This window comes from Chrysemys picta, chromosome 7 (assembly GCF_011386835.1).
Source record: "Chrysemys picta bellii isolate R12L10 chromosome 7, ASM1138683v2, whole genome shotgun sequence".
NCBI classification, from domain to species: Eukaryota; Metazoa; Chordata; order Testudines; family Emydidae; genus Chrysemys; species Chrysemys picta.
Window position 1 is genome coordinate 96,167,451 of NC_088797.1, and position 25,867 is coordinate 96,193,317.

A 25,867-nucleotide genomic window follows, 5' to 3' on the forward strand; every position below is an offset into this window, starting at 1 on the left:
TCACCTGCCAGGAGATTCCACTGCTGTAGTCTGGAGCCCAACAGCTCTGCCTTACTCTTGGGTAGTTCCAAATCCCTGACAAGATCATTCAGTTTACCTTGTGTTATGAGGTGTGGTTCAGAGGAGGAGGATGGGAGAAAATGTGGGTCCTGTGACATTGATGGTTCAGGACCAGAAGTTTCATCCTCTTCCTCGTCTGACTCAAGTGAGAATGATTCTGGTGCATCAGGAACCGGCAGTCCTTCTCCGTGGGGTACTGGGCGTATAGCTGATGGAATGTTTGGATAATGCACAGTCCACTTTTTCTTCTTTGACACACCTTTCCCAACTGGAGGCACCATGCAGAAGTAACAATTGCTGGTATGATCTGTTGGCTCTCTCCAAATCATTGGCACTGCAAAAGGCATAGATTTCCTTTTCCTGTTCAACCACTGGCGAAGATTTGTTGCACAAGTGTTGCAGCATATGTGTGGGGCCCACCTCTTGTCCTGATCTCCAATTTTGCAGCCAAAATAAAGGTGATAGGCTTTCTTAACCATAGTGGTTATACTGCGCTTTTGTGATGCAAAAGTCACTTCACCACAAACATAGCAGAAGTTATCTGCACTGCTCACACAAGTACGAGGCATCTCTGCTCACTTTGGCTAAACAGAAATGTGTCCCTTTGCAAAATCAAACACTGACAAATAAGAGAGCACGACACTGTATGATTTCTAGAGCTGATATAGGGCAATTTGTTCAGCAGAGTGATGTAAGCTTCGTTATGCTTGCATCATCCATGACTTCTAGGAATAAAATGATGCAATTCATATCATGTATGATGCAATACCAGCTTCAGATTGCATCATTCATTGTTTTGCCTAAAAAGCAAGTGCTGTCCAAACCCAGTCATAGATTTATTCACAGATCCAAAGATGTGTTTTAGTCATTTCTGGTTTAAATTGAGATCTCTTCCCTGTATAACTCACTTATCCTCCGCTATTCCCAAGTCAAGGGTCGTATATACTGACCCAATAGCATATCTTGAAAACTAGAGCCAATCAACAATTTTAAGCATCATTTTCGTTCTCAGTGACCCAGAATTAGTAAAGTTTGACTACATTTATTTCAGAAGCATTTTGGCTGTAGAGCAGTGTATATGGTGACCAGAAATGTGGCTCTATTTTTTTCTGAATTTCAGCTGGCGTACAATATACTGGGGAAAACTACTGAACTTTAAAGGTGACCTTCACATAAAATGTACTAATAAATAAACTGGAGGCATTCTGATGTGGTATAATGCCCCCAACAGCAAGATTGAGGGAGATATTAAGGGAGTGATCCACTTTCAACTCTCACTGACCTCCGAGGGAGCTGAGGATGTTCAGCACCTTGCCAGAATGCTTAGCACTTTGAAGAATCAACCTCTTAGCATAAAAGAATGTTAACCTTCCCCCCCCCCCCCTCTCCAGTTCAGGCCCTGCAAGTCCAGAGTCCTGTGAGCCATAGGTCAGTTCCATGCTCTAGCTGCCACAGAGCCCTCCTGGAACATGGAGCCTGACAAAGTGGTTTTTGTTTAGTATAATGATGTGGGCTTGTTGAAATGTTTTTTATTTTAGATCCTCAAAGGCATAATGAATTTTAAAGCCATACCAGATTTCTAATTTATTTCATTAATGTTTCAGAATCCCTTCTGTCAGGAAAAGAAATACAGTTTATACTGCACTTTATGCTTCTGAGAAATGTCTCTGGTTTTAAATGTCATCTTATGGCTTTGTGGGGGAGATAAATATCCCACTGAAGTCTCTCTCTCTCTCTCTCTCTCTCTCTCTCTCTCTCTCTCTCCTTCAGTGGGAGCTGCTGGGTGCTTCGCACTTTTAAAAATCAGGCCACGTAGGTGCCTAAATTAAAGGGGGCTCTTAGCTGCCCTATTCAGCGTTTCTCAAATGCAGCCACCAGGGGCTTTTCTTGCGGCCACAGCCTCCTGGGTGGTGATTGGAGGGGGGGGGGGCAAACAGTGGCCCCTCCCCTGGGATCACCAGCAGGGGTTGGTCCCTGCCCCCTTCTGGAGCCACAAACACTGTAGGAGCAGGTGACCAGTGTGAGTTCCCCACCTTCCTGGGGGCGGTGGGACTTGTGCATAGGTGCTGGAACTAGCGGTGCTATCGCACCCCTTGGCTTGAAGTGGTTTCCATTATATCCAGGGTTTAAAGTTTGGTTCAATGGCTCTCAGTACTCCCACTATACAAATTGTTCCAGCACCCCTGGGCTTGGGCTATGGGCTTCTGCCCTGGGGTGGTGGGCAGCAGGCTCTAGCCATGAGGCAGCAGGCTCCGTCTCCCAGCCGCTGGGCTTCGGGCTCTGGGCTCGCCCCCCATCCCACATTGTCCCTGGCCCCTGCTGCCTCCTCCAGCCCCCAGCCGTGCAGCAGGACTCCAGGCTACAGCCCTAGACTCACCCCACCTGCATCGCCCTGACCCGCGCTGCCTCCTCCACCCCCCCCATCCAGTCACCCATTGCCCCTGGCCCTCCCGCTGCCGTACCAACCTCCACATCCAGGGTTTGTTCCCCAGCTTGCTGGGGATGAGTGAGTCTGCTGTGAAAAGTGATATTAACAAATATCACTTTTCATAGTAGCAGACTTACTAGCTAGCAAGTCTTTAAAAAAAAAACCCCTTATGTTTCTATTCTGTTTAGGTCCAGTAAAGAATAGACAACTGTACATTATTTTTACTATTGAGTCTGCGCAAAAAAACCCTACATAAATAAATTACAATGATTTGGACGTGTATATGTGCATATTCATTTGTTTTTCCTAAAGTTAAGTGCTTTAGGAAAGCCTGTCAGAGTGGTCACCTGCAAGAGTTAGTGACCCACCGTCTAACTAACAAAAATTTGTTGTGAGACTGCCTACCTCATAAGTAAGACTGCAACAAACTTTCTATTTAAGAGCCACCTTTATAAAACGCTGTGAAATCCACATGCCTATGAAGATTGCCATGGAAACTGGTAGGCCACCTCAAACATAGGCATATAATATATGATGTAAAATCAGGGTAATTTGACAAAAGATATAGACCTGATTTTTAAAATTACTCTTCTGATGCTTTTTTGCCCACAAATTCCAGGAGACTGGGGACTGCAGACTGTGCATGTGAAAATCTGGCCTGAAGCTCCTGTTAAAATTTCAACAAAGGTCAGAGCTTGGTTTAATAAAGCTTATTCTTCAGGAAAGCAAAGCCTCATTCCTGAAGGTGGGAATATGCAGTTGTTTAGAAAGAGCTCAGTGAGTGATAGACTGGTGGACTGAGCTGCCCACAGAGCGCTTGTCACTAATGCACATGAGCTATTCAAGGGTAAACCGTGAAGGCACTTTAGTTTTACCAAGCTATAAACTCCAAGCAAGCAGTGAAGACAAGTCTAGACTCAGTTGCTGCCTTAGGCCTTGGCTACACTTGCAAGTTAGAGCGCATTAAATCAGCCCCGGGCGCCCTAACTCCTGAAGTGTCCACACTGGCAAGGCACTTAGAGCGCCTGGACTCTATAGCTGGAGCACTCCTGGTAATCCACCTCCAGGAGAAGCAAAGATCTTGCTGTGCCCTGGCTGAAATGCCGGGGTGTCAGTGTGGATGACGTGTTGCATTACTGTGCTGTGATTGGCCTCTGGAAATGTCCCATAATCCCCTGAAGTCAAGTGGCCACTCTGGTCATTGTTTTGAACTTGGCTGCAGGCATGTGGATATCCCCTTTCAAAGCTCAGTTTCTGACAGCCACCATTCTTATCTGCTCCGAGACAAAGCAAACCATTACTGTGGAATGCTCCTGCTGCAGAGGCAGGCATTTGTGCCTGTGTGTGTGTGAGAGAGAGGGGCGGGGGGAGCAAGGCTTCCCCCTGCTGCTGTCTGAACTTACAAGACAGCATGCTGACACACTCTGCCCCACAAAATACACTCTCTCCCCCCACATACACACAACACCCTCTCTTTCACACTCCACTTCCTCCCTCTCCCCATTTGAAAAGCATGCTGCAGCCACTTGCACACTAGGATAGGTACCACAATGCACTGCTCTCTGTGGCCACACCACTGCACTTGCAGCTGACAGTGTGAACACAGGGCAGTGCTTTCCCTGCTGCGGTCTCCAAGGGCTGGTTTAACTCCCAGCGCTCTACATCTACAAGTGTAGCCATGCCCTTAGAGCAGGGGTTCTCAAACTGGGGGTTGGGACCCCTGAGGGGATCATGAGGTTAGGTGGGGGGTCGCAAGCTGTCAGCCTCAACCTCAAACCCTGCTTTGCCTGCAGCATTTATAATGGTGTTAAATAGATTAAAAAATGTTTCTAATTTAGAAGGGGGGCGGGGTCATACTCAGAGGCTTGCTATGTGAAAGCGGACACCAGTACAAAAGTTTGAGAATCACCACCTTAGAGAGAGAGAGATGGTAGTATACAAGCCTCTGAGTTTGACTTCACTTCTTACCTAACTTCACACACATCCAGCTCTCTCTGATTAAAGGGCCATTTTGCCAAGTGATTTAAAAGTCAGTTTGTATTGTGATTACTTTTATGCATATGGTCTCTTTGGACCTACCAGAAAACTATGGGCAGCATCCACTTAAAAATATATATACCTGGGCTGCCCTTGACCTCATCTAACATCTGCCTTGGTGCTCTGTGTACAGAATCACTACGGGCCCTGTGAGATTTAAAAGGAAAGATGATGTAGTGATTTTAGGTATCAGAGTAGCAGCCGTGTTAGTCTGTATCCGCAAAAAGAAGAACAGGAGTACTTGTGGCACCTTAGAGACTAACACATTTATTAGAGCATAAGCTTTCGTGGACTACAGCCCACTTCTTCGGATGCATATAGAATGGAACATATATTGAGGAGATATATATACACACATACAGAGAGCATAAACAGGTGGGAGTTGTCTTACCAACTCTGAGAGGCCAATTAAGAGAAAAAAAACTTTTGAAGTGATAATCAAGCTAGCCCAGTACAGACAGTTTGATAAGAAGTGTGAGAATACTTACAAGGGGAGATAGATTCAATGTTTGTAATGGCTCAAACTAGACACAATCAACTCCGGTTTGAATAAGGACTGGGAATGGCTGAGCCATTACAAACATTGAATCTATCTCCCCTTGTAAGTATTCTCACACTTCTTATCAAACTGCAACTAGAATCCTGACCCCCACTTTACTCATCTCAGGGCTTCTACACAACCACTTCTGTCACTCAGGGGTGTGAATAAGCCACCCCCTAAGTGAGGTAAGTTACAGTGACCTAAGCACAGTGTGGATACGGTCTTTTGATACGGTCTCCCACAGTATTCTTGCCGCCAAGTTAAAGAAGTATGGGCTGGATGAATGGACTGTAAGGTGGATAGAAAGCTGGCTAGATCGTCGGGCTCAACAGGTAGTGATCAATGACTCCATGTCTAGTTGGCAGCCGGTTTCAAGCGGAGTGCCCCAAGGGTTGGTCCTGGGGCCGGTTTTGTTTAATATCTTTATTAATGATCTGGAGGATGGTGTGGACTGCACTCTCAGCAAGTTTGCAGATGACACTAAACTAGGAGGCGTGGTAGATACACTAGAGGGTAGGGATCGGATACAGAGGGACCTAGACAAATTAGAGGATTGGGCCAAAAAAAAACCTGATGAGGATCAATAAGGACAAGTGCAGAGTCCTGCACTTAGGACGGAAGAATCCCATGCACTGCTACAGACTAGGGACCGAATGGCTAGATAGCAGTTCTGCAGAAAAGGACCTAGGGGTCACAGTGGACGAGAAGCTGGATATGAGTCAACAGTGTGCTCTTGTTGCCAAGAAGTCTAATGGCATTTTGGGCTGTATAAGTAGGGGCATTGCCAGCAGATCGAGGAACGTGATCGTTCCCCTTTATTCGACATTGGTGAGGCCTCATCTGGAATACTGTGTCCAGTTTTGGGCCCCACACTACAAGAAGGATGTGGAAAAATTGGAAAGAGTCCAACGGAGGGCAACAAAAATGATTAGGGGTCTGGAGCACGTGACTTATGAGGAGAGGCTGAGGGAACTGGGATTGTTTAGTCTCCAGAAGAGAAGAATGAGAGGGGATTTGATAGCAGCCTTCAACTACCTGAAGGGGTGTTCCAAAGAGGATGGAGCTCGGCTGTTCTCAGTGGTGGCAGATGACAGAACAAGGAGCAATGGTCTCAAGTTGCAGTGGGGGAGGTCCAGGTTGGATATTAGGAAACACTATTTCACTAGGAGGGTGGTGAAACACTGGAATGCGTTACCTAGGGAGGTGGTGGAGGTTTTTAAGGCCCGGCTTGACAAAGCCCTTGCTGGGATGATTTAGTTGGGAATTGGTCCTGCTTTGAGCAGGGGGTTGGACTAGATGACCTCTTGAGGTCCCTTCCAAACCTGATATTCTATGGATGGTGGGGGAGAGCATTGCCCGGAAACATAGCTACCCCCCTCTCCTGGAGATGGTTTTATTATGCCAACAGGAGCGCTCCAGGCTGCCTTAGAGCATTCAACCCCTGATCCCCACCCTGGGCTGGGGGAAGCTCCAGTCTGCCTTGGAGCAGCAGGTACCCGGCCGCATGGCACCACGGGCAGACTGCCTGCCCTTAGCCTTAGCTACGCCACCGGTGGCGGGTCAGCACGTCATGACAACCCGGCCGGGCTGGTGCTGCGGGCCCCACAGGGGCCATCGCTATATCGTCGGAAGCAAAGGCCCCCACCACCTGCCCGGAGACGCCGCTGCACTAGTGCGCCGGGAGGGGTCCCTCGCCTCACCACTGGGCTCTCACACTGAATCGGCCCCGCCCCCCTGCCTATCTCACTGCCGACTCCGAGTCTCTGCGCAGTGCGCGCGCGCAAACAGCAGTACTCATGTGCTGTGTTCAGTCTCGTGGCGGCTCTCCTTTCTGCGCACGCTCTATGTGACGCACACCCAGCCCCTCCCCCAAGGCGGACGCACGCACGCACGCACGCACGCGCAGCGTGTCTGGCTCCGGGCGCTGGAGCTGTGGGGGAGGGAGTCTGGCCAGGGCTGCCCCGGGCTCGCTTTCTCCTGTAGCGAGGCGTGTCGGGAGTCGGGGCTATGCCGGGGGGCGGCCCGTGACAGACACCCGAACCGCCGCCGCCGCTGCTGCTGGGAAGGGGAGCGCCATGGCCGGGCGGCGGGGCGCGGGCGGAGCGGCCCCCTTGGCGGAGGCGCCGGGCTGCGGGCCCGCGGCGGAGCCGGCCCGGGAGCTGTTCGAGGCCTGCAGGAACGGGGACGTGGAGCGGGTTAAGCGGCTGGTGCGATCCGAGAACGTGAACGGCAGGGACACGGCGGGCAGGAAGTCCAGCCCCCTGCACTTCGCCGCAGGTACCGGGCGCACGTCTGCTCTGGCGGGGCCGGCGCCTCCCGCCCGGGCCTGTGTGGGAGCGAGCCCGCTTCCGGCTGTGCCACGCACCTGGCCCGAGCCCGGCTAGCGCCGGGGTGCCTGGGGACTGCCCAAAGCGCGAACCCGGGAGCCTGGCCCTGTCGGACCCCCGTGATTGCTACTTGTGGCGGGGCTTCGCTAGCTGCCAGCGTTGGGGGCGCCTGGCTCTGCACAGCGTATCTCCACAAGAGGGGCTGTGTCTGTGCTTCAGTGACGGGCGTTGGGGGGGTTGCCCTCGCCCGTTCAATTGTACATACGCCAGCTTGGCGATCCGCCCAGCTTGCTGGGCGCCAAACACCCATTTGGTGACGGTGAGAGTTAGTCCCATAGAGGTTGGAACTTGCCCAATTGAACGGAAGACGGTGGCCGCTGACTGGGTGGTATGGCCTTCTCGCTAAGGTGCTGGATTAGGACTCATGCGATCTGAGTTCAGGTCTTGGCTGCGTTTCCCAAACTTCCTGTTTGACAAGTCCTTTGAATCTGTGTTGGTTCCCCTCATGTAAAACTGGAGTACTAATGCCTTTTGCTCTACAGAAATGTTAGAAGATACTTAATGTACTAAAAAAACCAGGAGTACTTGTGGCACCTTAGAGACTAACAAATTTATTTGAGCATAAGCTTTTGTGGGCTACAGACCACTTCATCAGATGCATAGAATGGAACATATAGTAAGAAGATATATATACATACAGAGAACATGAAAAGGTGGAAGTTGCCATACCAACTCTAAGAGGCTAATTAATTAATATGAGCTATTATCAGCAGGAGGAAAAAAAACTTTTGTAGTAATAATCAAGATGGCCCATTCCAGACAATTTGACAAGAAGGTGTGAGGATACTTAATATGGGGAAATATGTGGATACTTAAATAGCAGCTGTGTTAGTCTGTATCTAGACTGACAGTTAAGAGAAGAATTAGCTTATCTCCTGTTGATTTTAAAACTGCCCTATATTAGTAGAATTTCTTACATTGTCTGACTGGTCCCTTTTGTAAGTCCCAAACTTTATGCACTTTTTTTGTTTGTTCTCACTTGTAAATGAACATTGCTTGGATTCAGTTCTTTTGGATGCCTAAATAACATGACATTGCACAGTAGGCATTGCAGCTGGTCAGGAGATTGTATTCTATCGCTTCAGGCACAGACCTGGCTGTAGCTGTCCAAACACTTATGTGGATGCTATAGGCTTGTCTATTGCAACTCATTTCTAGGGGTAAATGATACAAAATCAGCAGCCCATTATTTGCCAAACATAGGTCATTATGAACATGTAGCCTTGCTGCTCCACTCTGCTCAGGTTCCCCATTGAACAGAGTCCTGCTGAGTGTGTGTCTTCTCATATTCAAAGGCCTTCATGGGGTTGGCCCTATTTACCTGAAAGCCTCTTGCAGGATAGCTGTGTTCCACTGAAACTGAAATAGTTTACCATTAAAGGTAAACCATTAAACACATGAGACCATTTTAATAGACTACGGAACTCCTAATGCTTTCAAAACCTAAGTACCAAACTCACTTCTTTCAATAAGATCTTTACACACAGCACACCTGCAGTTGATTCATAAAACTCAAATTCCTTTGTTAGCCAGTCAGGCTATTTCTACTACAGACTTGGGAGATAGAAGATAATATATTTTTGATTACTGAAGGGACACTCACCAAATAGTCCATATATACACACACACAGGTTTCTCTTAAGATCGTATAAAAAAAATTAAGTGCCTAGATAAGAATAACCCTGCTTAGTTTTGTCCAGTGGAACTTTCAAGACTCTGAATAACCTTAAAAAAATAAATCACATCCTTATTAAATTCGCAATAGAAACAGATACGTGGTATATGCCACTAGGTAGCAGAGCTATCGGGAGGGTTCCATATTCCTCCCTTTGGTTCCTGAAAAGAGGATTACAAGGCAGTTACTGATGTCTTCCCTCCCAAGACTGCAGGATCTCTCTGGTAGAGAGACCTACCTGTTAGTCTCTCTTGAGAAGATATACTTATAGCCTTCCATTGGATGGAACTTTTCCACTGTGAACCTAACTAGTAAATGAGAGAGTAATGTGACTGGTAGCAAAGTCATGTTTGGGTTTTTTTGTTCCATTATTCAGGGTGTGAATAATAAGGGCTGCTCTCTCTGTCTTCTGTCTCTGGAGGATTACCAGACTACTGAAGATAGACGTAACCTACCAGGAAGTGGAAACAAAGGCTCTGCTGTAGTTTCACACAGTAGAACCTCTGTTAATGAGGCTGGGTGTGCACACCTTTGTATTAATGCATGTGCTAGGCAACCTTTTTTGTTTGGTTTAGTTCAGTTCTGGAGAAGTGTACTTATTCTGTAGGTTTTTGCTTCGCAACAGAGATGCCACAATTCCAGGGAACTTGTGTTCCTTTTTTCTTAGACTTTAAAAAATGCAGCCTGTTAGACAAGGTCGTCTTCTCTTCCATTCCTTAAATAAAGAATTTCCATTCTTCCTCCTGGTCTAAAAGACTTACTTTAGAGTTGACTTTACTAACTGAAAAGGGTTGAGAGAACAGGCTGTTCTCATGCATGTGCTGCTCTTTGGAAACAATGAATCTGGGGATCTTGGTGAAGATTAATCTTGATGTTTCTTAACTCCATTGCACATGAGATGAACCTACGGCAGTTAAGTTGTATTGAAGCTTAAGTCAAGAGTGTCACTGTCTGCACAACAAAGTAGGCATGTAATCAAGTCCAATTAACAAAAGTTAGGGGCATGTGTAAGGCTGTCTGTGCTACAGAAGCACAGCTAAGGCTGTAGTGTAGAGACTCATTAAGTTGATGAAAGGATTTTTCTGTCACTGTAGTTAATCCACTTGTCTAAGAGGAGGTGTGTCTCAGGGGTGTGAATTTTTCTCTCCCCTGAGCGATGTTCCAACGTCAACCTAAGTTCTAGGTGTAGACCGGGCCTAGGACAATCTATAGGCAGGCAACCCTTTTTGTCATAGATTCATAGATTCTAGGACTGGAAGGGACGTCGAGAGGTCATTGAGTCCAGTCCCCTGCCCACATGGCAGGACCAAATACTGTCTAGACCATCCCTGATAGACATTTATCTAACCTACTCTTAAATATCTCCAGAGATGGAGCATGACAACCAGAAAATGCCACTGATTCAAGGGATTTGTAGTAGCCAGAATGCCCTTCCTAAAACATTCAAGTTTTGTTTTTGTTTTTTTAAACAGAAGACATGAGGAACAGATGTATTTAGGTTTGTAAACTCTTTGGAGCAGGGATTGTGTGTCTCTGTGTTTGTACAGCAGCTAGTACAGTGGGGTCCTGGTCTGTGACTGCAGCTCCTAGTTATTTGTATTACTTTATTGCCTACCAGGGAAATTAACCCAATGCCAAGAGAGGACACAGGAGCCTCTCCTAGTGACTATACATAATTACTGTTAGAATTGATGAGAGGCAAGAGAATACGGATATAAATCAGTTTCAAATCCTGAGGAAAGTCCAGGAAGTCAGTCAAGTAAAAGTCTAAATAAGACCTATCACAGAAGTAGACAGAGGAAGATCCTCAGCTGTTGTCAGTAGCTGTACAATTGCTTGAATAAATATATAGCTGTGTACCCCTCCTAGACAGCAGAAAGATGTACTTAATCTGGTATAAAGGCTCTATTTAGTTGTAAATCAGCATGCTTTAATGTAGTGGTTCTCAAAACTTTATACTGTTGACCCTTTTCGCATAGCAAGCCTCTGAGTGCAACCCCCCCTTATAAATTAAACACTTTAAAATATATTTAACACCATTATAAATGCTGGAGGTAAAGTGGGGTTTGGGGTGGAGGCTGACAGCTCGCAACCCCCACCCTCATGTAATTACTTTGTCCCGACCCCCAGTTTGAGAACCCCTGCTTTAATGGTTATATCAACCAATGAGAATGCACCTCTCTTTAGAAAATAAAGGAAGTACAAATGGGAAAGTTGATTTAATTTGACGTTTTCCACTTGATTTAAATCCTCATTTAAAAATCAATCTACTCTGCTCATTAGGCTTTTTTGTTTCTGGAGAAACAAAAACTTGCACCTCTTCTTTAGAGATAAAGGTGGTTCTGAAGTGCCCCAAGGACCGTTATAGGCACTAATCACATCCTGTAAGGTTTAGTTCTATGAGTAGGATATGCATGAGCAAGTGCCCTAAATCATCCTAGCTTCTTGAAAAGAGAGAGCTGTCAAAACTTAATATAAATGGTCAAGATTTGCAGTGCTGGTGCATTTTCAATTAGAGAAATACTTAAGATGTAGCCAGCATTGGACTAACAACATTACAAAACTGCTTTATATAAAATTTAGGCTTGTTAGTGCAATATGACATTAAACCAGGCTTGCATAATTGTCACTTGCCAGCATATGCATAATTTGCTTGTCCACTCTATTTTGGACAAATATTGATATTTTACTTTAAAATATTACTTGCCCTACATGAGAAGGCAAGTAGAATTTTGCAGTGCTTTGTTAAAATTGGCTACCTTTTTTGCTTTCCAGTAACTAATTGGAATGTAAAACCTTACCCAAGTGTTTATTTAAAAATCTGTTCACACTTCACTTTTGATCAGATATATATCATTATATTAGGGGTCACTGAATATAGAAGTGGTGAACTTCCTCAAATTGTAGCTGTGTGAAGTCACTATGATAAATTACTTTATAGGCTATTTGCCCCCAGTGTACAATTTCAGAATTAAACTACGCTTATAAGTGGGGGACATTCAGATTGTTTTGAGCCAATGAATGGGGAGACAGTGAAAACTTTAAATTGGTAAGAAATCTACTTGCCTTCAATCAGGATCTTCCTTATGTAATGTTGACCTTTACAGACTTGAATGTGTCGTCTGTCGTGTCCTCCCCCCCCCCCCCCCCCCAAAAAAAAAGATGGTAAGATATAAAAGCTTGTGGCTGGTTCTTTTTCCCTGCTCTTAAAAAGGACTGACTGGAGAAATGAGACATTGGTTCTTCAAGAGACCTATTTTCTATATCTTTAAAAACAAAAACCAACCCAAAACCCAAGCTTTTGCTGCAGCAAAATTTGATCAGTGAATTAGAATACAGAACCCAGTTTGCTTCCAAACCAAGAAAGTGTAAGTACAAGTATATGTTAAAAATAGGCTAAGCGCCAGCATATTCCTAACTAATTTTTCTGTTTAATGTTTATACACAATTTAGTTTTCAACATTTTTTCCTATGAAACTTAAATATAGGTACTCTACTATAAAAATCTAGCCTCTATCCAACATACATATTTTTTGAAGGAAGCTGCTGTTGTTGAGGTCTTAAGTTTCCTTATAGAAAACTCATCCTTCCATTATCACTATTTTTAACATAGTTGCGTATCCCATATAGCAGTGTGGCCATCTGTTTCACACCCCCCCCCCCCCCCCACACACACACACTAGTGGCTGGACTACAAGGACATTTTTGCTTCCCAGCCTTTAAGCTAACTGGATCTTTTAACTCAGGAAATAGAGAGGCTCATGGTTTTAGATTCAGAGATCCCAGGTTTAAATCCTGCTACTGATGACATGCTCAGAGGCATTGCGGTAACTTGGAAGCTCATAAGAATTTTCATACCAAATCAGAGCAATAGTCCATGTACTCTGGTATCATATTTCTTCCTAATTCCAGGCAGTTAAGTCTTGACTAAACACAAAAGTTGTATTTTATTAACTACACTGGTATAGTGAAAAGTGGTACAACATGCTGCCCCCCTGTACAGGAAGAGAAATAAACTACTGTTATAAGATGCTGTTATACTGGAATAACTGCATCCAGGCTGGGAGTTGTACCTGATCATAACTATTCAGTTAAAAAAATACCCCTAACCAAAATAGGTTATACCACTATAAAAGCTATGTGTAGATCCTGCTTTAATGGTTGGCTTATGCTCTTAAGGATTGGCAAGCCAGTCAGTTGACCACCTGTTATTTGACCACAGTCAAACATGGTCAGATATTTCAGCAGGAATGCTCTAATGTAGGCAGCAGCCTGGGCCTACCTTTTTGATTGCATCATAGTGCCATCTGTTAGCAAGACTACTTAAATATCTTGATCGTTCATTTTATTACATGCTAATTGTTGGGGAAAGAGGTGAACTAATGGAAAGATGAGCATCTTGATTATCTGGAATCTTGAAGAAAAACATTGTATGAAGATCTTTATTTGTATACTAAGGCAGTGGAGTATATGGTAGTTTGCAAAGCACATTAAACAAGACAAAAGACATGGTCCCTGCCCCAAATGTCTTACAATCTAAATTTACTAGACAAACATACAGAAGTTAACTCAATGGAGTGGGGGAGGAATAGGATTGTTCAGTTATTAAACCTCCTCCCCCAACACAAGGAGCAAAAAGGCACAGTCCCCTTGAGCTCAGCAAGTTTCAGCGCTGTAAAGTGCCAGTGTAGACAGTGCGCCAGCTGTGAGAATACTGAATACAGTCCGCTTATAAAAGCTCAAATATACAAAATCTCACACACACAAAAAATCAAGTGATCATTCCCGCCCATAATGCTGCCTACCTTCTTGAGCCATACTTCCTGGGCCAAGACTTTTCTGATGATTAATTTGATTCATCTCGTGACCTCATCATGGTTGTTGCAAATTTCAAAGGATATATAAACAGTTTGGATGGAGGTAGCAAATTATAAAGCAAGAAGTATCCAGTTTAGTCCTAAAACAATGTGGAATACAATCTCAGCAGTTGAATCAAATAGCTTGCTACTTCATCATAGTGGAAAGGGTTGTGTCCTCCTTGCACTCTAGCTAAAGTGGCAGAAATTCTTTTAGTACTTCTGTGTACTACAACATGTGTGGAATAAAATTGATAGGTTTAAGAAGTAATCCTTTTAAAAACCAGAAATAGACTCAAAACCTCCACTGGGAAGCTAGTGAGCATGTATCACAGTTTAAGATTAGAGAAGAAAATGGCAGATGAAGAGTTCACTCAGTATTTATCAGACGAAGAAGGCAATACTGCTGTGTTTGACATATAGCTGAAGCAGATGATGAAAGCAAGATGTTTGAGGAGTTGGCCTGCTGCCTGCCTAGCATAAGTGCATTTAAAAAGGACTCCTTTTACAGTTTTATTTCTAATTTCATATTTCTTTTGTAACAGTTGAGTCTCGAATAACATGCACATCTAATTGCTAAAAGGTAGTAGCGATTCTCTGATTTTTTTTGAACTTCATTTGATTGTGTTTTTGCATTTTTTCTGAGTTAAAATAACTCAGTAAAGTAACTTTTTTTGTAATTAGGCATAAGTATGCATCTAAGGTGATCATCAACCTGTAGATAGTGATCGACTGGTCAATCCTGGAGCCTCTACCAGTCGATCGCAATCTCTGGAAACTAAAAGTCTGGTGGTCCATCAGGGCTAAAAAAGGCTCCCTGCCTGCTCTGGCCCTGTGCTGCTCCTGGAAGTGGACAGCACGCTGCTGACGTCTTGGGGGAGGAGGGGCAGAGGTCTCAGTGCGCTGCTCCTGCCTAAGCACCGCCTCCGCAGCGCCCATTGGCCGGGAACGGAGAATGCGGCCAATGGGAGCTGCGGAGGCGGTGCTTGCAGAGGGGGGCAGCATGCGGCGCCACGTGCCTCGCCGCTCCCCAGGGGCTGCAAGGGCATGCTGTCTGCTTCCAGGAGCGGCGTGGTAGGGAATCTGCCTTAGCCCCGCTGTCCAAGGTAAGTGCTGCCCAGCAGGAGCCTGCACCCCTCCTAGCACCCCAAACCCCCTCCTGCACCCTAACCCCCTGCCCCAGCCTGGTGAAAGTGAGTGAGGGTGGGGGAGAGCGAGCAACAGCAGGAGGGGGAATGGAGTGGGCAGGGCAGATCCTGGGTTGCACTTAAATTCAAAAAGTGATCTTGTGCATAAAAAGATCTGAGACCACTGATCTAAGGCTATGCTTACTGGAGACCATACATTTTTATTACTGTTGTTACTGTTCCATTAAATTAGTGCTTTCAAATATATGACCATTTTTTTACATCGTTTGGCTGGTCAATTGACTAGTTGCTTCTTGACCAGTCAAAGGCCCAACCCTAATGAAGTATATATTCTTTATATATTTCTGATTATCTCTGGGGACTATGAATGTTCTTATTTTTCATTGGCCAAGTGAAGCAAGGTCTAATATGCAGCTCCATAGTGTGTGTAAATTGAAATACCAGAAAAGCATGAATCACTGGAAAATCAGGGTACCCAGACTGTCTGGTGCTGCACGCAGAGGAAATCATTCTGCTGCCTCCTGATGCTGCTTGAACCTCTCAGAGGTAACAGCTTAACTAACTTGCTGCATGGAGATCATGGTCTTTAGCCTGGGCTCTATCAAAAATGAGAGCCTTCAAGAGGGTTTTTGGGGGTGGGGAAAGCAGGGACTAGAGTGTGAGAGTCCACACTATGGGGCTTGTAATGATATAATTGTAGTTGTGTGTGTAGACAAGCTCTTAGTGACTTGCCCAAGCTCGCAGAGGAAGTCTGTAGCAGAGCAGAGAATTGAACCTAGTTTTCCTGAGTGCTGTGGGCACCTTAGGCACTCAACCATCTTTCCTCCCTAAGCTTGTCAATGTACTGCACTAATGTTACCTGATATTTTCAGGTTACAACGGTTTATCCTAGCATTTCTAACCAAGACAGCTGTAGTTACACTATATACTTAGGTATAGTATCAGTATACTCTTTAGCATTACATGTAGGGTTTTTAATACATTGGTTTCAATAAAAGTATTGCTGTAGCCGAGAACTCAGTTGTGGTTTCTTCTATAGTAGTTTCCCTCTTTAATTGTCTTGTTTTTCTAATTTTAATCTTGGCCTGATTCTTTTAATGCCTAGTGGTTTATACAGAGTCATCTTTTTGTTTTAGGTTTTGGTCGGAAGGAAGTAGTTGAATATTTGCTTCAGAGTGGTGCCAATGTCCATGCACGAGATGATGGTGGCCTCATTCCTCTTCATAATGCCTGCTCTTTTGGTCACGCTGAAGTTGTCAATCTTCTTTTGCGCCATGGTGCAGATCCTAATGCTCGGGATAATTGGAACTATACTCCTCTTCATGAAGCTGCCATTAAGGGCAAGATTGATGTCTGCATAGGTAACTTTATCAGATTTCCCCCTCAACTGACTTCTGTGTGAATTAAAACCATGCGAAGCCCAATTCTTCATTTTTTTTTTTTTAAATCAAGCTCTGCCCATCACTAAATTCTAGTTTGTCAGGTGCACACTCACAAAAATGAAAAATTTACTGTGAGCTGAAACTTGACATATAAAAATCTGTTGACACATACCTGTAAGTTACAGAAATGCAAAAATCCCCCTGCTACCTTATATGGTTCTCTCTTAGGTGGAGAGAACTACATGGTGGGGGAGGGGAAAAGTAGTCATGTGAATTCGATTTATTTTATAAGTAGTATTTTGACCACTAAGTGGTCTTTCTCTCTTCCCACATTCTGTCTATCCTGCCCTGCTGCTGCGCCTCATAACACATGGAAGCAACAGAAACTTCTTTAACATAATGACTTAGTTCTGGTCTTTTGTGCCCTGTACCCCCTCTAAATTAGTCAGAGGCATCAATCAGTCTTCACCCAAACCAATAGATTAAATTGAATTTGTGTTTTAACTAGGCAGTTAAGAGAGCTATGAAGAGTATTAAACAGTTAGTAAAGTGGTCAAGTAGTGAAATATGTGTCTGAGCCCTTATCTTCCAGTTGTCTTGTCCAATTTGCCAGAGGCGGTTTTGATAAGTTTACCTTGGCATAAGAGCATGTCTGACACGTCAGGGATATTAGTTATGACATAGGTGGCCTCAACATATGTAAAGTTTGGGCAAGGGAGTCAAGAGAGTCCCCAACTGGGCCATTCTGTTGATGGGTCTTGGTGGGATGACAAGCCATATTTCAAAAGCCTAGTTTCTATCAGTGTTGTTTCACATAAAATATTTTGCTACTTTATAGTACTGTTGCAGCATGGTGCTGAACCAGCCATCCGTAATACAGATGGACGGACAGCTTTGGATTTAGCAGACCTATCTGCAAAAGCAGTGCTGACTGGTAAGTGGTGTTTTTTTAATCTGTAACTGATAGATTATGGCTACCATTGCTCCTATTCCAAAAGTAATATGCTGTTCTGGATTTTTCTTAAATATTAGTTTAATTTCTATTTGTGACCAGACCCCAAGTATAAATGACAGAACCTATCAGAATTTCAAGAGCACAAAGTGCTAATTATTTTAAAGAGGGGAAATAGCTGGAGACTTTGTGTTCTCTAAATACTGAAAGAAGAGGATAAGCAGAAAACTTTAGATTATAAAAACTTTTATCCATGGACTGTATGTTTTTGATAGGTAAGGAAATCATTTTCTTTTCACTTTCAGGTGATTACAAGAAGGATGAACTCTTAGAAAGTGCCAGGTATGTATTAAATGTAGAAAACCATTTGCACATGGCAATATTTTCAAAATAACCCACTTTTTAATAACACATACAAATTAACTTTAAGATTGCTTTCTGAGTACGTACTAGGCCTTGGACAGTCATTCTTGGGTGAAATTAATAAAACAATTATGGCACCCTTACCTCAGGGCCTTGTCCTAATGGAGTCCCAGCAGCTAGCTCAGGGCTCCTTCTCACTCTCCCCAGCTTCTGACAGCACTGCCCTGTCCAGGGTTCTGTCACTCCATCAACCACCACACTCCTACAGCTCCAGAAAGGAACTAAACGCCCTCTGCCCCTGGAGCTGTTTTCATAGTTAGGCTGCTGGGCCCTGATTGGCTGTGTCCCACAAAGCCACTCTAGGTAGCTTGGAGGAGCCTCCAGCAGGGGGCCTCAGAGGGTCTGGTATACCCCCTCATAGGTTCTACTTACAGTGAAGAACCATAGGGTTCTTTGTTAGGCAGTGTTGATGAAAACAGCCAATTAATGTTAGACAAGATGTGATGCACAGTAACTACTGGCTTGTAATATGTCAATGTTCATATTGTATCATTTGAAATCCTTTGTAGAAGTTGTTTTTAGTAGATTTGAAACATTCCAAATAGCTGTTTTGTTGTTTCTGCTATTTGTGCGGCACTGTAAATACTGAAAGCAACTAAAGTTGTTTTTATATGCAGTATCAATTGGCCAAAATGTCCCGTGTGTGTTTAAACTATCTTTTTTTTCTAGGGGTGGTAATGAAGAAAAGATGATGGCTCTTCTTACACCATTAAATGTCAACTGTCATGCAAGTGATGGCAGAAAGGTATTTTAGCTCAAAGCCTAGACATTTTGTTTTGAAATGTTAACATTTATATTTAATTCTTTATATTTAAAATTGCCATTTGAATCAGATTTTTGGTATGTCATATTCAACTTGTACTTAAAAAATTGTATGTGAGGACAGAATGTACCTATGTGGCAACTGTCAGATATGTTTTCTTCTTTGCTTAAAAAGAACTATATGCACTACTTTTTGCATTTATCATCTGCATAAAAGAGTAATGGCAGAACAACTTTCTTATGCTGACTGACCTTCTTTGCAGCTGTGCTGATGTCAAACTTACAACAAAAGCCTTCCTTCTTTGATCCTAATAGTTGCCAAGTGAGTTGAAGAGTTGTATCCATGCTCTTCTTTTGCACCACCAAAACTTGGTCCCCAAAGCTTGCCACTGGCTCTGACATTACCTCTTCTTACAGTAGAGTTAACGCTACATTTACAGGGGCTGGACTTATTTCTGGCAGGATAAGGGTATCTTGGCTAAAAGGGCCAAAATTCCCATCCAAAATTTTTTGAAATTTCTTCAGTTTGAGCCCATAGCTTTCCTGAAGGTTCAAGTCGCTATCTATGGCTCTGTCTCATTAGATATTTGCATGGGCTCATTCCCTTAAGTTTCTAGGTTTTTCCCAAGCCAGTGTCTTACATGTTACATCCTGCAGTTGGATATCTGAAGCTCTCCAAAACTTTTAAGTGTCTGAGCATCAGTACTATTTCTTCCCCCTCCTTGTGGAGTATAAATCTGGTCCAACTGTGCAAACCCCTCAAGTTGATGAACCTATCCACTTCCTGAATGAAGAAGATAAAGATCTCTGTGCAAATCCTATTGCTTCAGGCCTTTTGCTGGGTACTCCTCTCTAAAAACTCTCATGCCTATTGACTGGACAGCTCATAGAGCAGTCGTCTGCCTTGGGAGTTCAGGTGGAGGATAAGATGAAGTTTTTCTGTTTGTTCTGCATGTAATCACACTCGTCTCTCCAGCAGTTAGTCGTCACTGTGGCTTATTTCTAAACGTAACTTCTTACTTGGTAAAGACAACTGTTCATAATCTGGCAATATATTGGTAACAGCCAAGTCACAGAGGGAGCCTCAGGGGGAGGGCTTTGGCATATCTATGGAAGGACTAAACTGGGAGGAAATGGGAGCTGGCTGCAGAGCCCAAAAATCTGTCACAGTGGTTGTCGTTTGCCTGAATGTATTAGTGGTGAGTAAAACCTTGCAATGTGTATTGATGGTAACTAGATCACAGAAAAAAAAAAAAAAGGTGAGCAGGTAAGGAAAAAATGTCCTTTGCACAAATACTTATTAAATAACTCTTAAAACATTCTCTCTCTACTGATACGAATATTTTGAGGACTTGGATAACTTTATTAGTTGTATTCCTTTCACATTTCACAATGCTTGATTAGTTAATAATTGAACTTATAATTTTGATGCATTCTAAATTCATTCTATCTTTCCAGTCAACTCCATTACACTTAGCAGCTGGGTATAACCGGGTTAAGATTGTGCAGCTGTTACTACAGCATGGAGCTGATGTACATGCCAAGGATAAAGGGTGAGTTTTCTTTCATTTGTGTTTAGAATGTATCAATAATGCACTTTTACATGTAATAAAGAATTCTAATGTTAAAAAAAAAAAACTTGACCTGGATCAAATGCCAGAAAACTCAAAGTTGAAGCAGATGTACTATCTCTAACTTTATAACTGTGACCTTCTAATGTTTGGTCACAATCTTATGAGAAACCTGCAAAGCAATAAAACTAATTCCCAATCATCCATAAAACATATTCATTCTAAGAGGTGAACTGCCAACCTGTATATGTCCAAAAGACTTTAAAAGGCTTACATTTTTAAAAAATGCTTTCATACCATACCTATCAAAATTCAGTACACATCTGTGGTTGGTTCAGCTTTCATTTTCCTTTGAAGTCCCCCTTTCACTTTAAAAATAGTTTTCTGATTGGATTCCCATGATTACTCATTTTTTAAAAGGCTATACTCAAAAGAATAAACATCATTTTTGTTTCCGAGATACTGAATTTGGATAATGTATTACTCCTGAGGGCATTGTGCACCAAAAAATAAAAATTTCTACACACAATATTTTAAAATTCTGCAAGTTTTATTTGTCAATAAATAAATGCAGAGGCTTCAGCATGGCAGTGGGGAGCACAGGCCACTGTGAGGCTGCACCCAATCCTGACAAAGCACAAGGCCTGGGCCTGCCCCAGAAATACCCTAGGGCCATGCCCCTCTGCGCCAGGCGCACCAGGTGTGCGGCAGGTCGGCTCAACCAGGCAGGATTCAAGTGTCGGGGAATCCAGGTGTGGGGTGAGAGGATTCTGTGTGGGACAATCTGGGTGCAAGCAGCTCAGTGGGAGGGTCTAGGTCAGGGGTCTCAAACGCAAATAACCATGAGGGCCACATTACTGACATCTCTCGCCCCCCCACCCCCGCTGCCCTCGGCCCCGCCCCCACTCCACCCCTTCCATGAGGCCCCGCCTCTTCCCACCCCTTCCCTACCCCCATTCCAACCCCTTCCCCGAAATCCCCACCCCAACTCTGCCCCCCAGGGGGTGCAGGAGGGGTGTGGGTGTGGCGGGGGCCCAGGGCAGGAAGTTGGGATGTGGGGTGCAGGAGTGAGGGGTACAGCAGGGGGTCAGGATGCAGGAGGGGTGCAGGGTACGGCAGGGGGTCGGGGTGCAGGACGGGTGCGGCATGGGGCTCGGCAGTGGGTTGGGGTGCAGGAGGCGTGTGGGGTAAGGTAGGGGGCTCAGGGCAGGGGGTTGGGGTGCAGGGTGCGGTTGGGGGCTCAGGGCAGGGGGTCGGTGCAGGAGGGGTGCGGGGTGCGGCATGGGGCTCAGGCAGGGGGTTTGGCTGCAGGAGGAGTTTGGGGGGCAGGATCTGGATGTACCAGGTAAGGCTTGGCAGGGGTATCTGGGTATGGGAGATCCGGATGCATAGGAGTTGGGTGGATGGGGGAGCAGCTCCCTATATAGTGACCCTTCCCTGCACAGCTGAGGATTGATGGGGGCAGGAAGCAGGGGGGGATGCTGAGCTTCCTGCAGCTGGGGAAGGTTTCTGGGGGTGGGTCTGACACAGACCCAGCCACTCCTTGCAGGGGAAGAGGAAGTCCTGTCCTCTCCTGCCTCCAGCCCAGCCAGGACTAGCAGCTGAACCCCAGCCCTGCAGTGATTTACCTCGCTGCCAGGTGCTCCGGGTGCCTGAAACGTTGTACCTGTGCTGCTAGGGAGGGGTGCGTCACTGCTCTTGCAGCTTCCCCTTGCTTCTCTGTCAGAAAGTCATTTTTCTGCAGGGAAGCAAAGAAATCTGCGGGGGCCATGAATTCTGCTCACACGCAGTGGCACAAAATTCCCACGGGAGTAATATATTTCTAAGCATTCACTTAGCATATAAGGGACTTTTGCTATTGCTAAGTATAGAATTGCTAATTGCAACATGGTAAGTTCATACAAATTTACAGAAAATATTTAATCTCTAGAAACCTTTTTTTAAAATTGTGAATAAATAGGCTGAAATTATAGAAAATAGAATCTTAAGTCTTTATTCCCAACATATCACTTCAGGGTGCATAGAACAGCTGCCTGATCAAAGGGTTGCAAGGCCCTTGTAAACTTGAAACCTTTGTCAGTCCTCCCTTGCTACCCTTGCAATGAGATTGAGTCTCCCTGGCTGTCTAAATTACACTAGCCAGCCACCAGAACAGCTCAGGATCAGGAGGGAGCAGAGGTGGTTTAAACACCTTAGTTTTCCCTCCCTGTGGAGGTGAGGTCTGTGCTGTGTTCTTAGGTGTATAGTACAGGATCTTGCTCAGTGATATTAACACTAAACCAATCAGACTTCTTTAGAATGCTAAAGAGATTGTGCAACAAAACTTTTTAGGGATAAAGGAAAGATTACTGTCTTCTTTGAAATAACTTCTCCCAATACAGTGCTTTCCACTTAGTGTAAGTACTGTTTAATTTAATAAAATCTCTGGAACCAAGTCACTTACAACAAATACAATGCAATTTCCATGTGCTTATGGAATTCATTGTGCAATTTATTGTGATTAAGTTAAGTAGACATTGATTTCAGTAACTGTGGAGGTTATTTTCTCATATCTGTTTTCCCCATCTCTTTTCAGTGGGATAGCTGGGTTTTTTAATTTTTAGAATTGTTTGAATGCTACATATTTTTATTTGTAATTTACTGAGTTTACATACTTCTAATCCAAGTATATATAATCATATTCTCCTCCCCCACCCCCACCTGCTTAGAGATTTGGTGCCGCTTCACAATGCCTGTTCCTATGGTCATTATGAAGTAACAGAACTTCTAGTAAAGGTTGGTATTTAATTTCATTCCTCTTTCAAACTGGGTGAGATTCTTCTATTGTGAATTTTTCCTGGTTTTTGAGTGTCACTTATCTTTTTGTATTTAAAATCGTTTAAAAAAAAGACAGTAAGGTTTGATATGTCAATTTGATATATGTACTCTAACTTCACTCTCCCGCCCAGAATAAGTTAGAAGCATGACCTGTAAAGCAGCTTATAAAAATGCACTGTCACTTTAAAACGAACTGTTCGTGTCAAGATGAAGTTGCAGTGGAAGTCAGCAATTGGCTAGGTAAATACATTTCACTTTCAAGTTACGGAGGTGTCATGATGGCTTGTAAGATTAGTGTAGGGCTAGGATTATTAGGGTTTTAAAATATTGTAGAAATACCAACCCAGTAGTTCTAGCACTCTAGATGTAAACAAAGATTTAGCAAAGCTTTTTAAAAAATTGTCATCTAAAGAGATGATTTGTAAGCCTTGTTCCAGCCCTGTACAAATTAAGGCACCAATCCTGCAACTGTTTGCATGCAGGCACAACAGTGCATATCTGTGGAGGCCCATTAAAGCCGCTGGGGCTCTGCATTGACACAACAGTGTGCACGCAAAAATTTGCAGAATTGGGTCTTGAAAAGAGGGAAGTTCATCCGTCTCAGACACAAGTATTACTAATAAATGAAATGACATTGACAGTTCACTTGCAAAAATATTTAACTTAATGTAAATATTTATTTTTTATAATAGTCTGAGTCTCAAAAATATTCCCTTGGAGCCTAAAACTAGATTTGTTAAAGTAACTATCAATCAGACGGAGATAAAGGGAAGAAAAAAGAAAAATTGCGTAGGAAAAAACCATAACTACTTGTGTATATATATTCTGTATACACTTCAGACATAACGTTTAAACAATTAGCAATCTTTACAAATTTTATTGTATCTAGAGAATATAAAAATTTAGTGAACTAAAATGTTGAGAGATGGCTCTATATCTGCAACAGTTCTAACATTTTGAACTTTTTTCCTCACTTCAGCCACTGATTAGTTTGCAGGGTTATTAAAAACATCCTTTTGGTCTCCATTTCAGTGGTGCAGAGTTGGGGCCTAACTACAGAATTCTTACTACCCCCTGTGTATTATCTGCTTGCATGGAAATTTTATTCTTACAAACACTCTTTCCCTCCCTGCTGTCCTCTTTTGTACCCTATATTGAATGTTTGTTGTCACTTCCAGTTTCTTCAGTAAAATGAGAGAAGAATGTCCTAGAAGTGCTGGTAAGACACTTCTGCGCATGCATACACAAACCCTCTCTTCCAGGAGAAAGCAGAGCATGAAGGGTCCATGAAAAAATTCAAGTTGTACTTGAGATTGCAAATATTTAATTAATGTTGAACCCCTGAAAAAGTCATCAGTCTCATGTGGAAATGAACAGTAGCACCTTCACTCTGACCCTGTGTCATTGCACACAAACCACTCCCTCTCTCCCCCCAAACTAGGAGATAAATGTATTTACTTTCATTGCATCAGTGACTCAAAATATCAGGGGTGGCATGGTAGTTACCAGAGGTGGTTTTTACCAGTAAAATTATGGTTGTTTCCACCCTAGGAAAAACTAATCCCAATTTAAGGCATTTTCTGTTTTAAAAACTGCTTCATAATTGCACTTAGTTTTAGCTACATATTCAAGTTGTGGTTAATAAGGTAGGGTTGTACAAATGAAAAGTAAAATTGCAGTAGGTGCAATGTAATTATAATACTGAACATCGGAATGTCTGCATTTTAGTTTGGTATTTTCTCAAGGAAGCTATACATGTCATGATGCATATTTCAGTTTTCAATGTTATATAAACATTAAAAACATTAGATTATATGAAACAATAGTAATGCAGAGTTGTAGGCTTGAAGCATTAAGCAATCAGAAGCATGCAGAATTGCAGACTACCAATCCAGGTCCATTTGACCATGCTGCATTGTGTATCAGAAGACCAACTTTGATGTAGTGGATAGATGGAGCCTATTCCTCAATTTTGAATGGATGTATCCAAAGTTTGAAAAGATTTGTTCTGTGCTTGCTGAAACTTGCTGGACACTGATGCAATTATTTTTCTCAGTTTAAGATAGTATTTACCAGTGCCCTGTCCTACACCATAGGAAATAGTCAGCGTTGCCAAAACTTGAAGTGGTTTAACTGGATTATCTTACTCTTGTTGTTAGGCTTATTGTCTGCTGCTAAATTGTAAACTGAAACATTGAAACTGCATTCAGTAGTTTAAAATACACTTAAGCAGGTGTGCACTGTGTTTACATTATAGAAAACCGTTCTTGCCTTCTTTAAGAACGTAACTAGACCACTAGGAAAAGATAGGTTTTCACACCTTTTCCATTACACCATTTGGTATATCAAATGTGGTGTTGTATTGTGAGACTTAACATGGATGCTTGTATCTGAGTGTACAAACCTTTTAAGAACCAAACCAATACTTAGGGTCATACCAGATGGTGGTAATAATGCTTACATAATACAATAGAACCTCAGAGTTACAAGCACCAGAGTTATGAACTGACCAGTCAACCACATACCTCATTTGGAACTGAAACTATGCAGTCAGGCAGCAGCAGAGACTAAAAAAAAAGCAAATACAGTACAGTACTGTGTTAAATGTAAACTAAAAATAATAAAGGGAAAGCAGCATTTTTCTTCATAGTAAAGTTTCAAAGCTGTATGAAGTCAATGTTCAATTGTAAACTTTTGAAAGAAGAAACATAACGTTTTATTCAAAGTTACAAACATTTCAGAGTTACAAACAACCTCCATTCTCAAGGCATTCGTAACTGAGGTTCTACTGTGTGTACATGTAAAAAACCAGAAATTTCAAAAATTCC

At 43.4% G+C, this 25,867-nt stretch overlaps 1 protein-coding gene across 6 annotated transcripts in view; it reads left to right on the forward strand.

Moving 5' to 3' along the window:
* The first annotated feature begins 6,998 nt into the window (after positions 1-6,998).
* TNKS2 (tankyrase 2) overlaps positions 6,999-25,867 on the forward strand; it is a 63,489-nt gene continuing 44,620 nt past the window's right edge. For all 6 annotated transcript variants that reach the window (XM_024107293.3, XM_042856818.2, XM_024107294.3 and 3 more), the window contains exons 1-7: positions 6,999-7,343; positions 16,269-16,493; positions 17,353-17,448; positions 17,772-17,808; positions 18,559-18,634; positions 20,110-20,204; positions 22,931-22,997. In XM_024107293.3, the coding sequence (XP_023963061.1) occupies positions 7,142-7,343; positions 16,269-16,493; positions 17,353-17,448; positions 17,772-17,808; positions 18,559-18,634; positions 20,110-20,204; positions 22,931-22,997 (798 nt within the window). In that variant the 5' untranslated portion in view covers positions 6,999-7,141. The remainder of the gene's footprint in view (positions 7,344-16,268; positions 16,494-17,352; positions 17,449-17,771; positions 17,809-18,558; positions 18,635-20,109; positions 20,205-22,930; positions 22,998-25,867) is intronic.